Here is a 17,574-nt window from a genome sequence, read left to right as displayed (position 1 = left end):
CTTTCCGGGTTGCGCAGAAGCACGATCAGGTAAAGATTAAACCCTCTACAATTCAAGACACTTCACAGCTTCACACAGCAAATTCATGAAATTTCTTTCTCATGAACAAAACGTTAATAGTTATAATACAATAAACTTTAAACTCAAGAAATTATAGGTTACTAAATAATGAAGAGGAAACTATTTTGTAATCATAAACTCACACAGGAGTTAAACAAAGACAAACAAAACCATGAACAAATTGTGGAATTGTACCTTCTGAAGACATGCGTTTAGGCATAGTAGAGACAGGAGCTGGAGAACCATGAGCAGAGGGGTGAGACGGGGGTCTGGATGGCCGCGAGGGGGGCCTGGAGGGCGGCCGTGTAGGGGTGGCTGCCCGAGGTGGAAGAGAGGTGGGACCTGACTGGTAGCGAGAAGGTGGGCGAGAGGAAGGAGATGGGCAAGGCGATGGCCAGGGGACACCTGACAGAACAAATGATATGAAGGAAAGTATAAAAACTAAAGAAAAAAATGAGGGAAAAAGTAAACAGAAAAAAAGTAAAATGACAAAAATGATTTCTTGTACATTTTAACCCTTTGAGGACAGTCATTTTGATTTGTGCTAAGTTTTATTAGCATAACTTAACTGACATAAATTCACATTTTACTGTAACCTCCTTAAAATAAAGTCTGTTTAAATGAACACACGTTCCCAAAGGGTTAATTAGGATCTACACACACTATTGAAGAAGACAGTTAGGACTCTACCTAATAATCCTGCATCTACAGTATCAATTTCTAAAAGGGATATATACATATAATAATTTCACACAGTAAATACAGCAATCCCTACTTAGGAATAAGATTATTTATTTGCTATCTTAGGTTTATCACTGAAACAATGAAAATAAGAAAGATATCAGATACAATTTTAAAGGCTTTATTTTATAGTTATCTATGATTTTATCATCTGAACCTGACTTTATCATCAGTATCAAATCTCATTAATTCCCATTTAAGTCAAAGAAAAATATTTTTACTAGAGACACGGGAGTAACAAAAGTTAATGCATAATACTCTTTTAAAGCAAATATACTAATTTCACCAAAATGGGATGAAAGCCTTCTAAATAACTGATGCAGTTAGGTAAATACTTATCTAAGAGACTGCGTCCACACACCATGCACCTCTACAGCAGTGTATCAAGTGGCTGATGGGTGCACAGCACCCAGCACGGCTGACAGCACTGCTATAGATCACTCACCTCAGCCTCCGCTAACAGTCCAGGTCTCCTCTCCAGACGACTCCACACACTTGAGTATCATTCATTTCCCAGCCCCCTTCAGGTTATTTGAAAATTCTGCTTATAAACAACTACAAATCTTTACTCCATGAGCAAAGACATTTCATTCCCATTTCTAAGTAAGAAAATACTCAAGAGTGTTCATTTGGAGAGGAATTCTGGAGAAGATTCAATGAAAATAAATGAAATTGGAAACTTCAGTGTTCTCTATTTTTATCTAACTTTGCAAATGTACATGCCTAGAAATGAAAAACAGTTCGTCCTTGAGTTAGTAACACCCTATTGCTGTTATTAATTGCCCTATTTCTATACCATTCAGTATCACAGAATTTTATCTATTATCTATCTGTAACTGGTGAGCTATGTTCACCCTGCCTTAGAGGTGTTACAGAAAACACCTTCCCACTATAGATGCAAGCTTCTTTAACCTAAGCTGCTGAACTGCACCCCACCCTCAAAGGCTAAGTTTTTTATGTCTTTTTAGCACAATTCTGTCATTACTTTCTTCACATGACTCTTGGTCATGTCTATATTATAAATTACCTCAAAGTAAGCAAGACTATAAACACAGTCCCTGAAAGTAAATCTGTATTATGTCTAAATATTTTGAGTTTCCAGTGTTTTTTTTGAGAACTTGCTCAAAGTTTCCAATTTCTTTCTGTGTGGACTGTTTGCTAAGTGAATGTCTACAATTAATTTAACATGTCATCTTAGTGAGCATTTTGTCATGCGGGATGGGCTGTGACTTACGAACAGTTCACTAATTTGATATCCACAAAAGTAAACTAAACACCATTTAAGTGAAAGTTCCACAAAAATCATTAATGGTATGCGCAAGTCTATCAATTATGTAAACTCTTTGAAATATCTGAAATCTCTATATTTGATCAGTCACACTGACAAATTTGGTGAAGATACTTGCCTCCATTAACTACTCTTTGGTCTGCACCAGAACTCGGGTTGAACTCTGAAGTGTGAGACGCAGATCTGGAAGGCATGGAGCCCGGCCCCGGCTGGCCCATGCGTGGTGAATTCTGTCTCCCACTTCCCCACGACATGACTTCTCTATTTCTTTGTCCAGGAGGAATATATTTATTTTCCCTGAAAATGAGAGATCCCCCAGACATCAGTTTTTCCTAAAATATAGTAGGCCAACGAAACATCTTAAAGTAGCTTAGGCAGAAGTCCCACAAACATCACTGTTCTTCCATTACCCAAGTGCCTAGCTGCTGCAGGGCTCCCTCCTCTCCACGGCTGGCACCATCTGCAAGGGTCTCGCTCTTAAAAGGCTTTTTTTTTTAATGGGATAGTGGGTAAGGGGAGAGGAGTCCTTGTTCCCTTTCACTTCATTTTTCTGTGGGATTTCCTCTCTGCTTGTTTTTTGGATCTACACTGATGATGTGCCTCTAATCTCCATGTGTCCCGTTGGATTGCCAGCTCTGGCAACCACCCTGTAAGCTGTGGGTACCCCAGAGACTATCAAGTATATAGTAGGTGCTGCTCCATATTTATTTATGAACAAATGAAATACCCCTAAGTCATTTAAATGCAAGAAACTGCATAAGCCAAACCACTATTTTCTCCCCTGAAACTCACTCCATGTTTCCTATCTCTACTATCAATACACACATCATACTGCCAGTCATTTGGTAACTAACCTTTTTCTAACTTTTGGGCCACTAGCCACCATCAAGTTGCTTACCAAGTTCTCTAGGTTGAATTTCCACAGCACACCACAGTCCTCAGTGCTGTAGAACAGAGAGTTCCCTCCTCACCTCACCTACAGGGCACTGCTCCCCATGTCCAACAAGTCCTCCCATGATCTCAGATCCTCTCACCACCTGCCACCACAGCACTCAACACACAGCCCTGTGCTCTAGACCCGGCACACACAAGATCATGCTCAGGGTGTGTTTTCACCAGGTAAGAAGTCAATCTCTCATTACTCTCTTCTTACCCTAGCACGAAATGCCACCTCCTCACTGAGATGTTTCTGACAGGACAGCCGCCCTGCTCTTCACACTGGACGCTCCGTTGGCTCTCAGGCCGCTTGGCCAGAACACAGTGCACAGCCGCTGCAGTAGTGCACATGTTCCCTCTAACTGTTATTCTGGAATGAGTGCTTCCAGACCTAGGTTCGTCCTTATCATGTGTGTGACACCCGGTGCCTTTCTTCTAGCGCAACCTTAAACCAATTCTCTACCCATTCTCTACCTAAGCCTCACGAAGGAAGGAAAGCAATAATATGCCGTCTCATGCAGACCTTGAGTTGTGTATTGCATTATGCTTTCCTTTACATACCTGGTGCTCACACTGTGCCCCTCCCGGTCACTGGAGTTTCTCTGAACGGCCGTGTATTTTTCTTCCTCGCTCCTGTCATCGTTTTCCAGAGCCACCCGAGCTTTGTACTGAGCACTGGACTCAATTTCTTCTGCTAACTGATTTGCCCTTGCTTCCCGTTTTAAAAATTCTTCTGAATTATCCCTTTCTAACGGTACCCTAAAAGATGAAGAGAAGAAAAACAATTAAAGTCATAGTTTGCATCTGCCACCAACAATTATTAAGAAATTTTAGTTTGGGATATTAGAAAAATTATAGACACGACTACTATATTTTATAAATCGTTAACTTTGAGGCTTTTTGTTTTTGCCAATCCTGAGGCCTATGCGCTGTCCCTGAGCTTCTGTGCTCAAGGCTAGCACTCTACCACTTGAGCCACGCCACTGCTGGCCTTTTCTGTTTATGTGTTACTGAGGAATCAAACCCAGGGCTTCATGCATGCTAGGCAAGCACTCTACCTCTAAACCACATTCTCAGCTGTAAGTTTTAATTTTTATGTTATCTTTTACATGGAAGAACATTTAATACTTCAAAAATTAGGTAGATTGCCTGGCGCCAATGGCTCATGTCTGTAATCCTAACTACTCAGGAGGCTGAGATCTGAGGATCACAGTTCAAAGCCAGCCCAGGCAGAAAAGTTCATGAGACTCTTATCTCCAATAAGCCACCAGAAAACTGGAAGTGGCGCTGTGGCTCAAGTGGTAGAATGCTCGCCTTCAGCTGAAGAGCTGAGGGACAGTGCCCAGATCCAGAGTTCAAATCCCACAACCAACCAACAAACAAATAATCTAACAAACGTTTATTCAGCATCATAATTGGAGCTGATGAATGTTTTTTTTTTGGGGGGGGGGAGGGGGGGCGGGCAGTCCTGAGGCTTGAACTCAGAGCCTGGGCTCTGTCCCTGAGCCTCTCTGTGCTCAAGGCTAGTGCTCTACCACTTGAGCCACAGCGCCACTTCTGGCTTTTTCTGAGTAGTTTATTGGAGATAAAGAGTCCCGTGGACTTGGGGCTGGGGGTTTAGCTCAGTGGAAGAGCACCTGCCTGGCAAACGCAAGGCCCTGAGTTCGGTCCTTAGCTCTGGAAAAAGAAAAAAAAAAAAAAAAAGTCTTGTGGATTTTCCTCCCTGGGCTGGCTTTGAACCGCAATCCTCAGATCTCAGCCTCCTGAGTAGCTGGGATTAGAGCTTGAGCCACTGGTGCCCAGCCTGATGAAAACTTTTAAAATGTGCCAAAGCAAACTCACGTGTATGAAGATAAACTGCTGTCATACGTAGACACCACACCATAATTTTCTTCATTGTATCGAAACATATCATTGGGGTCCCACCCATTAGACTAGAAGAAAATGAGGCTTACTTTACAAAATAACCAAGAATTTATTTTCTTTAATTCAGTTACTATTTCAGTTAACAACATTTAGCAAACTATACTGGCTGTATTTACAAAGTTAAAAAAGACAAGCAAAACTTTCCCTTTAAAGATGTTTTAAAAAACTGTTTTAAGGAGAAACTTTTCTTATATTTATAGCTACTCAAATTGGTAAGTAACCACATAGGACAATTAGTTATCAGGATGTTTTCTGTCTACAGTCACTTTCCTATTTATCAGCAGACACCAGTTTCTTGAAACTCTTCAGAGGACAATCATCAAGAGGTAACTTCTATTTGTGTTTCTTTGAGAACGACTCCTTGCTAGCCTTTAACTTTTCCAAGTGCTAGGATCATAGGAGTGGACGACCATCAGGTCCACATCCAACTTCAGAATTGCCTTTGAAGCCAGGAGCAGGTGGCTCATTCTTGTCTAATCTACTCAACAGGCTTAGATCTGAGGATCAGCCCAGGCAGGAAAGTCTAATTATCTCCAGTTAACTACCAAAAAGCTGGAAGTAGAACTATGGCTTAAGTGGTAGAGCACGAAAAAGTCAGAGATAACGCCCAGGCACTGAGTTCAAGCCCCAGGGCTAGCACACAGCCAAGCCAAACCAAACCAAACCAAACCAAACCAAAAGTGCTCTGAGAGCCAAAAATATTTTCAGTGCTTAAAGGAAAAGAACAGCCAATGTCTGACCCAATGCATGTTTCTATAGGTGCTCGCCCCTCCTTCTCAGCTGCTCCTTTCTCTCATAAAAATGATTGAAGGAAAGACAGCATGAGGCAGCAAGCAAAGAATTAGTAAGCCATGTCTCAAGAGCTCAATATTAGGACTTTAGCCATCCGCAGTTGAAAGACCTCAGCAATAACAATTTTAGATCTCCATGCCCTAATTTACAATCTCTCTTTAGCTAAGTCTTATTGCATAAAGGACCCTCAAAAGCATGGACATATCAACTCTTCTTTTAAAGTCAGAGTGGCCAAAGGGGTGAGATCTAGATGTAGCTAATACTCATCTCAGAAGAGTAGAACGAGCACCATCTAAGAACTGCTGAGGGCAGTGTCAGCCTTTGAGCTTCCCTTAAAATCCACCCTTCAGCCCCGCATTCCCTTGCGCAGCTCTTTGGATTGCAGCTCCTGAGTAGCTAGGATTACAGGCATGAACACTGGCCTGCATTTTCTTTTTTAAATTTTCTCTTTCTTTTTTTTTGCCAGTCCTGGGGCTTGAACTTAGGGCCTGGGCACTGTCCTTGAGCTACTTTTGCTCAAAGCCAGCACTCCATTACTTGAGCCACAGTGCCACTTCCGGCTTTGTTTATGTGGTACTGAGGAATCAAACCTAGGGCTTTGTGCATGGGAGGCAAACACCTACCACTAAGCCACATTCCCAGCCCACTGGCTTTTTTTTTTTTTTTTTTTTTGGGTCCGGTCATGGGGCCTGAACTCTGGGCCTGGGCGCTGTCCCTCTGCTCTTCAGCTCAAGGCTAGCGCTCTACCACTTGAGCCACAGCGCCACTTCCGGCTTTTTTCTTTTTGCTTATGTGGTGCTGAGGAATCAAACCCAGGGCCTCAGGCATGCAAGGCAAGTGCTCTACCACTGAGCCACCTTCCCAGCCCCGCACTGGCATTTTAAAAATAGATATGCAGTCTGGTGTGGTGGCTCAAGTCTTTAATCCTACTTGGGAAGTCAAGAGCTCAGGGACTCAAAGGAGCTAGAGACATGGCTCAAATAGTAGAGCATCTGCTCAGCAAGCTCAGGTCCTGAGATAGTACCACCAAAAAAAGGTTTCATGAAATGTGCTGATTTTGTCTAAATGATGAGTACCTCTCTTTCTCAAAGAAGAAACATCATTGTTCCTGGAATGTCTTATTCTACAGGTATTAAAAGTAAAACACTCAGACTGTCCAGTTTAAATTATTAAGTTGCTTAATATATATCACTTAATTATAAAGAAATAATTCACAGGCATAAAAACAGATGGCACTTCCTGCTTAGTCCTCAACTGCCTGAGAAAAAGTCTCTATTTACACCACAACTGCAACTGTAAATGTTTCTACAATAACAGAAACCCACTTAAATTAAAACCAGTGATAGGATGCCATACGCCTACCAAAGCAACCACCTCCTTCTAGCAGCCAGCTTCCAAGACCCCACTTACACTTACAACATCATTTTCCAAAGCCTCGAGGTCCTCACTGGCTGTGAGTTCCCCGGCATCCCAGGGCTCCAGATCCTTCTCCTTGTGCTCACCATTCACTTTAGCACTGATAGCAGAGTCAGTGAAAGCATCTGCAAAGAATGATTTAGGTGGAAAGATCAATCAGACGGCAGGCTACACTAATCTATATATCAATTATCACTAATCAATTATCACTTTACCTCATTATTGGTAATGAGGAAGTTTCTGATATAGAAACTTCATTAACAAAATACTTTCAAACAATTTCAGCAAATATATCATGGATGAATACTGTATTTTTGTCTTTTTTTTTTGGTCGGTCATGGGCTTGAACTCTGGGCCTAGGTTCTATCCCTCAACTCTTTAGCTCAAGGCAAGTGCTCTACCACTTGAGCCACAGAGCAACTTACGTTTTCTGAGTGGTTTGTTGGAGATAAGAGTCTTAGCCTTAGTGGTGCTGTGGCTTAAGCGGTAGAGCGCTTGCCTTGAGCTGAAGAGCACAAGGACAGTGCCCAAGCCCAGAGTTCAAGCCCCACGACAAAAAAAAAGATGAGAAAAACTTACTCAGGAGGCTGAGATCTGAGGATCACGGTTCAAAGCCAGCCCGGGCAGGAGAGACCGTGAGACTCCTATCTCCAATAAACCACCAGAAAACTGGAAGTGGCACTGTAGCTCAAGTGGTAGAGCGCTCGCCTTGAGCTGAAGAGCTGAGGGACAGAGTTCAAGCCCCACGGCCGACCAAAAAAAAAAAAAAAAAAGAATCTTAGCCTTTCCTGCAGGGGCTGACTTTGAACCCTGATCCTTAGATCTCACCCTTCTGAGGAGCTAGGCTTACAAGTGTGAGCCACCAGCACCCAGCCTGTATTTTTGTCTTAATTTTGAGTCATTATACATTGTAACGTGCTCAGGCAATTTGTAATTACATTAATTATAATGTATGTTTCAACAGTGATCCAGAAACTTTCTATATCTATCTCAAAACAAAGTCTATTCTCTTTTGATTAATGGATCCATTACTTACATCTACCTTCAGAGTAATTGTCGCCAATTATATGGTTTTCAACTTTACATCCATGCTCATTGCAGTGGTCAGTATTCAAAACACTTAAAACAGTAAGTGAAAGCATTCTAAGTGACCCTTCACAGCCCTGGTTGGCACAGTGCTACTGCCTGTCTCAAGAGGGTACAGGTGGCAGACCTACCTGGACTCCTGTGAAGGAGTTTGCATTTGTGTCCTCTCCTCTCGGCTCGTCACAGTATGGGAGAGAACTTGTAAGGATAGCAAGGCAGCCGGGCGCTGGTGGCTCACGCCTGTAATCCTAGCTACTCAGGAGGCTGAGATCTGAGGATCACAGTTCAAGGCCAGCCCGGGCAGGAGAGACTGTGAGACTCCTATCTCCAATAAACCATCAGAAAAAACTGGAAATGGCGCTGTAGCTCAAGTGGTAGAGCACTAGTCTTGAGCTGAAGAGCTGAGGGACAGCGCCCAGGCCCAGAGTTCAAGCCCCACGACCGACAAAAAAAAAAAAAAAAAAAAAAAAGAATAACAAGGCACCTCTATGCTGTCAAACAGAGCCAATGTTCTCCATTGGCAGTTAAGGCTCCGTGAGACAGCTAATATCTAGGAAATGGCTAGACACAGACTTGCTTTCCCATATGCAGACTCAGTGGGTCACCTGCCACCAGCTAAGGGACAATGCTTCTCATCTATGTGCTCCCAGCCACTGTGCTAGGCTAACCTGTACTTCAGATTACATAGCTAACCTAAGCCATCCACTTTTCTTCCATGAGGCAATTAGAGGAGTTTTAATATGGTACTCCTTCTCTGATTGTCATTCTACCATGTTCCCATATTCCCATGTTCAAGGGGGTAGAACACTAAAAGCTGAATGAACTGTAACCTCTTCATACCCCAAACTGGGGTGGGGTGAGAGTATGTGCATGCATGTTAAGGGAATAGATTACTGATGCACCAAAGGACTCCACTAGCAGCTCCATCAGCCCCCAATGGCAAGCAGCTTCAAGTCAAGACAGCTCAAGAGAGCCCAGAGCAAGAACACAGCACAGGGCATTAAGACAGCCTGGACCAAGAACACAGAATGGGATGCCACATTCACTACAACAAGGCTGACCCTGGACGTGCTTGTTCTGTTGTTTGCTTGTTTGTTTTAGCATATATTAGCTAGGCAAGGGGAGGATTTCATTGTGAGATTCCGGGCTGCACTTTGGAAAATTCATGAAGTGCTTCTATATAAGAGATTGTCACGGGCTGGGAAGGTGGCTCAGTGGTAGAGCGCTTGCCTTGCATGCCTGAGGCCCTGGGTTCAATTCCTCAGCACCACATAAGCAAAAAGAAAAAAGCCAGAAGTAGCACTGTGGCTCAAGTGGTAGAGTGCTAGCCTTGAACTGAAGAGCTGAGGGACAGCACCCAGGCCCAGAGTTCAAGCCCCACGACCGACAAAAAAAAAAAAAAAAAGAATCCTATGGGGGCTGGGAAGGTGGCTCAGTGGTAGAGCGCTTGCCTTGCATGCATGAGGCCCTGGGTCCGATTCCTCAGAACCACATAAGCAGAAAAAGCTGAAAGTGGCGCTGTGGCTCAAGTGGTAGAGCACTAGCTTTAATTAAGCTGAAGAGCTGAGGAACAATGCCCAGGCCCAGAGTTCAGGCCCCACGACTAGACAAAAAAAAAAAAAAAAAAAGCCGGGCGCCAGTGGCTCACGCCTGTAATCCTAGCTACTCAGGAGGCTGAGATCTGATGATCGTGGTTCAAAGCCAGCCTGGGCAGGAAAGTCCGTGAAACTCTTATCTCCCCATAAACGACTAGAAAACTGGAAGTGGTGCTATAGCTCAAGTGGTAGAGTGCTCCCCTTGAGCTGAAGAGCTGAGGGACAGTACTCAGGCCCAGAGTTCAAGCCCCGTAACTGTCCAAAAAAAAAAAAAAGAATCCTGTGGACCTTGCTGTCTTGGCAGACTTTGACTTTTAGTCCTTGGGAAACTCACTGAGCTTCTTTTGCTCAAGGCTAGCACTCTTGGCCTTTTCTGTTTATGTGGTACTAAGGAATCGAATCCATGACTTCATGTATGCTAGGCAAACACTCTACCACTAAGCCACATTCCCAGCCCACAGTATGATTCTTAACAGCTTCAATTAAAGATATCCAAATAGAAGCCAATGTGGACCAGCAGGTAAGCTTTTCCTTGCCGACCAAATTAGGTTAAGAGTTCTATATCTTAAATGTCCTATTTATGATACATTCTATAATGGGATTAAATATTACTGCAACCAGCAGTATGGTTTCAAGGGAAAAGTGGGAGGAGGGAAAATAAGTGCAATTTCTGTGATTCTGACCTTTCTCCTAAAGTTGTTTCTTTTAAAGATGAGTGAAGCTGGACACCGGTGGCTCACGCCTGTAATCCTAGCTACTCAGGAGGCTGAGATCTGAGGATCACGGTTCAAAGCCAAACCAGGCAGAAAAGTCCGTGAGACTCAGATCTCCAATAAAACCACTAGAAAACCGGAAGTGGCGCTGTGGCTCAAGAGGTAGAGCGCTCACCTTGAGGTGAAGAGCGCAGGGACAGCACCCTGGCGGGGGGGGGGGGGGGGGGGGGGGGAGAAAGAAATATTTGGCTCTTTCTGGCTTTACTCCCCTACTTACAAGTATCCAATTCACAAGTTCTTCCATAACAGAAGGAAAAAAAGGCTCAAGATTATTCCCCTATCTGCTGGGGCCACCCAGCAGCCAAACCTTTGACACTTCCCTGCATTCAAGCAGAACCCAGCTGTCCAGGGCCAATGATGCCATCTGGTGGCAGTCACAATGAAAAGCCTAAACAGAAAGGTTCCTCTTTTGAGGGTATCCCCCGATTACACAGGAAACAGGGTATTTTGTTCCTCAACATTATGCTTCCCAATTATGCTTCAAGAAACTCATTCACACTGAGAACTTTTTTTTGAATTACAGTCTATTAAGTAAAATGCTAGAGTTAGGGTGCAAATACATACAAGTTCAATTTATAAAAATTATAAACTAAGCCTGGTCCTGGAGGCTCACACCTGTAATCCTAACTAATCCAAGCTACTCAAGAGGCTGAAATCTGATGATTGCCGTTCTAAGCCAGTCCGGGCAGGAAAGCACGTGAGACTCTGATCTCCAATTAACCTCCAGAAAACTGGAAGTGGCACTGTGGCTCAAAGTGGTAGAGCACTAGCCTTGAGCTGAAGGACGATATCAAGCCCCACGACCAACAACAACAACGAAATTATAAAATGAGCCGGTGCTCACAGCTCATACCTGTAATCCCAGATACCCAGGTTGAGATCTAAGGATCACATTCAAAACCAACCTGGACAAGGAGGTCCCTGTCCCTGAGACTCTTATCTCCAATTAAGCACCAAAAAAACTAGAAGTGGAGCTGTGCCTTAAATGATTAAGCACTAGCCTTGAGCATAAAAGTTCAGGGAGGGGCTGGGAAGGTGGCTCAGTGGTAGAGAGCCTGCCTTGCATGCATGAGTCCCGGGGTTCGATTCCTCAGCACCACATAAGCAAAAAGATAAAAGCCGGAAGTGACGCTGTGGCTCAAGTGGTAGAGCACTAGCCTTGAGCTGAAGAGCTGAGAGACAGTGCCCAGGCCCAGAGTTCAGGCCCCACGACAGGACCAAAAAACAAAAATAAAAAAAGTTCAGGGAGCCAGGCACCAATAGCTCATGCCTGAAATCTTAGCTACTCAGGAGGCTGAGATCTGAGAATCACGGTTCAAAGCCAGCCTAGGCAGGAAAGTCTATGAGACACTTATCTCCAATAAACCACCAGAAAACCAAAAGTGATGCTATGGCTCAAGTGGTAGACCACTTGCCTTAAGCTGAAGAGCTGAGGGATAGCACCCAGGCCCAAAGTTCAGGCCCCACAACCGAAAAAAAAAAATTGCAGTGCTTCTGGTATAAGCTTTTTATTTCCTTTTCTCTTTTGTTGTGTTTTTGCTTTTTTGATACAGGAGTTTGCTCTGTATAAGCTGGTCTCATACTTGCAATCCTCTAGTACTAGGAACAACACGCTTGTTTTACAATGCTGTAATCTTTTTCTTTTTTTTGTTGGTTGGGGGGCTTTAACTCTAGACCTGGGTGCTGTCCCTCAGCTCTATCAGCTCAAGGTGAGCTCTACCATTTGAGCACCACTACTGGTTTTCTGGTGGTTTATTGGAGATAAGAGACTCAAGGGGACTGGGAAGGTGGCTAGGTGGTAGAGTGCTTGCCTTGCATGTGTGAGGCCCTGAGTTCGATCCATCAGCAGAAAAGCGGGAAGTGGTGCTGTGGCTCAAGTGGTAGGGGAGCTTCTTGAGCTGAAGAGCTGAGGGACAGCGCCCAGGCCAGAGTTCAGCCCCACGACCCACCCAAAAAAAAAAAAAAAGAGCTGAAGTAGACCTGTGACTGAATTGGTAAAGCACTAGCCTTGAGAAAAAGAAGCTCAAGGTTAGTGCCCAGGCCCTGAGTTCAAACCCTTAGACTGGCACATGGGAAAACGAAAGAAGGGAGAAGGGAGAGGGGAGAGGGGAGGCATTAGGATTTGTACTCAAGAACTTTTACTTGCCAAATAAGTGGCTGCATGACTTCAGCCTTGTCCTAACATCTTTTTGTTTTGAATAGGGTTGCACTTTAATGCCCAAGCCAACTCAGTTATTGATTTATCTATTTATACTTCTGATATAGCTAAGATGATAGGTATATATGCCATATAACACTCAGATTCTTTCCTTCCTCTTCCTTCCTTCCTTTCTTCCTCCCTTCCTTCCTTTTTCTTTTTCATTTCTTTTCTTTCTTTCTCTCTCCTTCCTTCCTTCCTTCCTTCCTTCCTTCCTTCCTTCCTTTCTTTCTTTTTATGATTGGTCATGGGGCTTGAACTCTGGGCCTGGGAGTTGTCCCTCAGCTCTTCAGCTCTATCACTTGAGCCTCAGCACCACTTCTGGTTTTCTGGTAGTTAATTAGAGATAAGAGTTTCAAGGGAGCTGAGGAGGTGGCTGAGTGGTAGAGCACTTGCCTTGCATGCCTGAGGCCCTAGCACCTCAGTACCACATAAGCAAAAAGAAAAAAGCTGGAAGTGGCGCTGTGGCTCAAGTGGTAGAGCGCTAGCCTTGAGCTGAAGAGCTGAGGGACAGCGCCCAGGCCCAGAGTTCAGGCCCCATGACCGCCACACCCCCCCCCCCAAAGAAAAGAGTTAAGAGTTTCAAGGATGTTCCTGCCCCAGCTAGGTCTGAACCATGATCCTCAGATCTCAGCCTCCTGAGTAGCTAGGATTACAAGCGTGAGCCACCGGCGCCCAACTAGCCCTCAATTTCTTATAGGCTGAGATGGGTCATCACAAACTTTTTGCCCAGGCTGCCACCAGACTGTGATCCTTCCCATCACTACTCCAGAGCAGGTAGGATTATAGAACTTTAACTAGTAATTTGACTCTGAGTCTATGTCACTGTGTTGAAACCACTGCTTTTACCATAAAACTTCTGGTTTTCTGGTGGATTATTGGAGATAGGAGTCTCACAGTCTCTCCTGCCCGGGCTGGCTTTGAACTGTGATCCTCAGATCTCAGCCTCCTGAGTAGCTAGGATTACAGGCGTGAGCCACCAGTGCCCGGCATATAAAACTTTTTTGTGTATATGTGTGTGTGCCAGTCCTGGAGCTTGAATTCAGGGACTGGGTGCTGTCTATGAGATTTTTTGCACAAGGCTAATGCTCTACCACTTGAGCTACAATTCTGGCTTTTTGGTGATTAATTGGAGATGAGTCTGAAGGATTTTCCTGCCTGGGTTTGCTTTGAACCTCCATTCTCAAAGTGATAAAGTGCTAGCAAAAAAGCTCAGGGACCTTGAGTTCAAGCCCCCAAAACGACCGAAAAAAACAAAAATCTCTTAACCCAAGTTTAAAATGTTACTTTTATCATATATTACCTTCTTTATATACTACACCTTTGTTCTACTCTAACAAAATACTTATGTGATTTAGTTTTAGATTTTCTATTTGTTGTCAATAAAAATGCACTGAAATTCCTTTCTTTTTGCTGGTTGGGGATGGAGCTCAGGCCTCCTGTTTTGTTCAAGGCTGACGCTCCGCTCCGTCACTTACGCACAGTGCTGCTTCTGCTCTCCCACTATCTTACACAGGCAGGCTTTAAACCCTGATCTCATCTCTGCCTCCTGAATAAGTAGGATTACAGGCATGAGCCACACCTGGCCCTTTTTCTTTTCTTTTAATCATGTTTCTGTCTTTTAATTGTAGCATTCTAAAAAAGTGTATTACTTCTTTGTTACAAAAGGTCTGTATGACCAAAGTGAAGAATCCCTGATTGATTAAATCAGATAACCCTCAGGGCAGATTTAGGAAATGGAAGCTCACCTCTTCTTGCATAACTGGAGTCCATATCTTTAAACTGTACCACAACGAAGTCTGAACATTTGAACAAAATACTCTCCATTATTTCTTCACGTTTTGGCCCCGAACTGGATTCTGTACTTTTCTCATGTGCAGCATCAAGTACCAAATCACACTAAAATGAGAAATGAGTGTTACAAAAATGTACAAATAAGGGCTGGGAAGGTGGCTCAGGGGTAGAGCGCTTGCCTTGCATGCATGAGGCCCTGGGTTTGATTCCTTAGCACCACATAAGCAGAAAAAGCCAGAAGTGGTGCTGTGGCTCAAGTGGTAGAGCACAAGCCTTGAGCTAAAGAGCTCAGGGACAATGCCCAGGCCCAGAGTACAGGCCCCATGACTGACCAAAAAAAACAAAAACAAAACAACAACAAAAAAAAATGTACAAAATAAAGTGATAGCCGGGCATCGCTGGCTCATGCCTGAAATCCTAGCTACTCAGGAGGCTGCTATCTGAGGACTGCAGTTCAAAGCCAGCACTGGCACAAAAGTCCAATGGACTCTTATCTCCAATAAACCACTCAGAAAACCAGAAGTGGTGCTGTGGCTCAAGTGGTAGAGCTCTAGCCTTGAGCTGAAGAGCCCTGGACAGCATCCAGGCCCAGAGTTCAAGTTCCATGACTGACAAAAAAAAAAACCAAAAACAAAAACAAAACAAAAAAAATAAACTTATAAAACAAATTTGGTAGAATAACCAGAGGGGATGGGGAGCATCGACAGGGCAACCCTGGCGCAGAAGTGATGGACACTTAGATGGACATGTTAAGTTGTAACCAACCCCCTTGGAACAATTTTTTGAAGTTCAGAAAATGAGAAAATATTTTACTTTAAAATAATTAAAAAATATGAGTAAGGATTCCTTATCCCTTAGATCATCAAGGGGCTATTCTCAAATGCATTTGGCAAAAATCACTACTCCCAGAGACTTATCAAGATAACTTGAAAATCACACTCCTTGGGCTGGGAAGGTAGCTCAGTGGTAGAGCCCTTGCCTTGCATGCATGAGGCCCTGGGTTTGATTCCTCAGCACCACATACGCAGAAGAAAAAAAACAGCCAGAAGTGGCGCTGTGGCTCAAGTGGTAGATCGCTAGCCTTGAGCTGAAGAGCTAAGGGACAGCGCCCAGGCCTAGAGTTCAGGCCCCATGACTGGACCCAAGAAAATCACACTTCTTTTTCCAGAGCTTTGATCCACCAGCCACCTCATAATTCAAAAGTCCCCAAATCAATAAGACTCATCTCATTAACCATGCAAAAACCAGAAGTTCTGGTGTTCTGGCTCAACAGCACTAGCCTTGAGCACAAGGAGGCCCAGGGAGCACCCACAACTGAAACAAACAAACAACAACAACAAAACAAACTCATGCAACAGCACCCAGGTCCTGAGAACAAGCCCTGGGACTGACACATAAAAAGAGGGAAACTATTCTTTAATTGTTAGAAAGCTACCTAAGAACAAATACAATGAGCTCATCACCACAAACAGCTAAGCCAGAAACTGATCATCAGAGACTGACATATATACATACAGCAGTACGTATAATAAAAAGTTAAAGACTTAAATATTACCTTGGGACTGTATGTTTTAAAAACTCCTTCATATATACCTCCATTCTTCACTTGTACTTCACATTTGGATCCCTAAAAATATACAATTAAATTAATATGTAGTATGCTACCCTCTACCAGTGGTATTTTCATTTCATTTTTTATAGCTTGTAGGATTTCATTCATTATTAGGTACTCACTGATAGAATAATTAAAAACTTTGAAAACAGTAACAATGTATTGAACTGTCAAGATTCCTGAGGCCTTACTCAAAGAGTTTATGGTGTGACTTTAAATACTAATGCCTGACCCTTCTGACCATGCTGACAGCTGCAGACAAAAGACAAGCAACCATAAACAGTATTTTATCCATAACAGGACCCCATCAATGTTTATAATGTACTAATTGGACAAAGAACTCTAATGATCTAATAAATATTACTGGAAAATCATTCACATCTTAACTTCAGACAATAATTTGATAACTTACAACAACTGATGTAAGTATATGAACCATCCGCATATTTGCATAGATTCCGTCAAAAGAAATCTGTAATATTAAAAAAAGCACTATTAGAGATGAATATACATATATAGCTGTATAAATATTAAAGTTAAGACATCTTTTTATAAGAAAGATTTGAAGCCGGATGCCGGTGAACATAATTCTAGCTACTCAGGAAGCTGAGATCTGAGGATCACGGTTCAGAGTCAGACCAGGCAGGAAAGTCTGTGCGACTCTTATCTCCAATTAACACCAGAAAAATGGAAATGGCACTGTGGCTTAAGTGGTAGAGTGTTCACCTTGAGCTGAAGAGCTCAGGGACAGCACCCAGGCCCAGAGTTCAAGCCCCAGGACTGTCACAAAAAAAAAAAAAAAAAAAAGAGCAGAGCAACAATGGCTCACACCTATAATTCTAGCAAATCAGGAGGCTGAGATCTGAGGATTGCAGTTCAAATACAGCCCAGGCAGGAAAGTCTGTGAAACTCTTATCTCAAATAAACCACTAGAAAAACCAGAAGTGGTGCTTTGGCTCAAGTGGTAGAGTGCTAGCCCTGAGCTGAAGAGCTCAGGGACAGCGCCCAGGCCCAGAGTTCAAGAACTATGACCAACAAAAAATAAAAAACAAAAAAATAAACAAAACTCAAAGAATTTTTCTATTGCCTTGACATTTAGTCTATGAAATGTTTTAACTACCAATTTTTCTGAAGAAATTTATGTTACTCACCGAAGACTGAGGCAGTCCTTTGTTACTATTTCGACCTCTGAAAAAAAAATTAAATATTTTAATTAAATTTCACAAGATAAACTAAAAACTTCCAATTTCAAATGTTGTATAAACCCATTCAAATAAAAAACAGGCTACTTGTGGAAAGTGCACATTTAACATGGAGCCTATAGATACCCAAGTATGTTTTTATCTGTGCCTTACTGG

The 17,574-nt window shown here is 43.2% G+C and overlaps 1 protein-coding gene across 8 annotated transcripts in view; it reads right to left on the bottom strand.

Annotated features, from left to right (window-relative positions):
* LOC138840911 (ataxin-2-like) overlaps positions 1-17,574 on the bottom strand; it is a 70,957-nt gene that overhangs the window by 32,166 nt on the left and 21,217 nt on the right. For 3 of the 8 annotated variants that reach the window (XM_070041312.1, XM_070041315.1, XM_070041318.1), the window contains exons 2-10: positions 17,368-17,404; positions 16,629-16,688; positions 16,160-16,231; positions 14,559-14,709; positions 7,160-7,284; positions 4,868-4,959; positions 3,587-3,784; positions 2,208-2,386; positions 256-465 (exon numbers count right to left, since the gene is read on the bottom strand). In XM_070041312.1, the coding sequence (XP_069897413.1) occupies positions 256-465; positions 2,208-2,386; positions 3,587-3,784; positions 4,868-4,959; positions 7,160-7,284; positions 14,559-14,709; positions 16,160-16,231; positions 16,629-16,688; positions 17,368-17,404 (1,124 nt within the window). Of the gene's footprint in view, positions 1-255; positions 502-2,207; positions 2,387-3,586; positions 3,785-4,867; positions 4,960-7,153; positions 7,285-14,558; positions 14,710-16,159; positions 16,232-16,628; positions 16,689-17,367; positions 17,405-17,574 lie in introns of all 8 variants that reach the window. The other 5 variants (XM_070041313.1, XM_070041317.1, XM_070041316.1 and 2 more) reach the window with 3 other exon arrangements.

The sequence above is a fragment of the Dipodomys merriami genome, unplaced genomic scaffold (genome assembly GCF_024711535.1).
Source record: "Dipodomys merriami isolate MVZ:Mamm:240054 unplaced genomic scaffold, mDipMer1.0.p SCAF_307, whole genome shotgun sequence".
Taxonomy (NCBI): Eukaryota; Metazoa; Chordata; class Mammalia; order Rodentia; family Heteromyidae; genus Dipodomys; species Dipodomys merriami.
The sequence above is the reverse complement of the archived record's forward strand: the minus strand, read 5'-3'. Positions and strand labels throughout refer to the sequence as shown.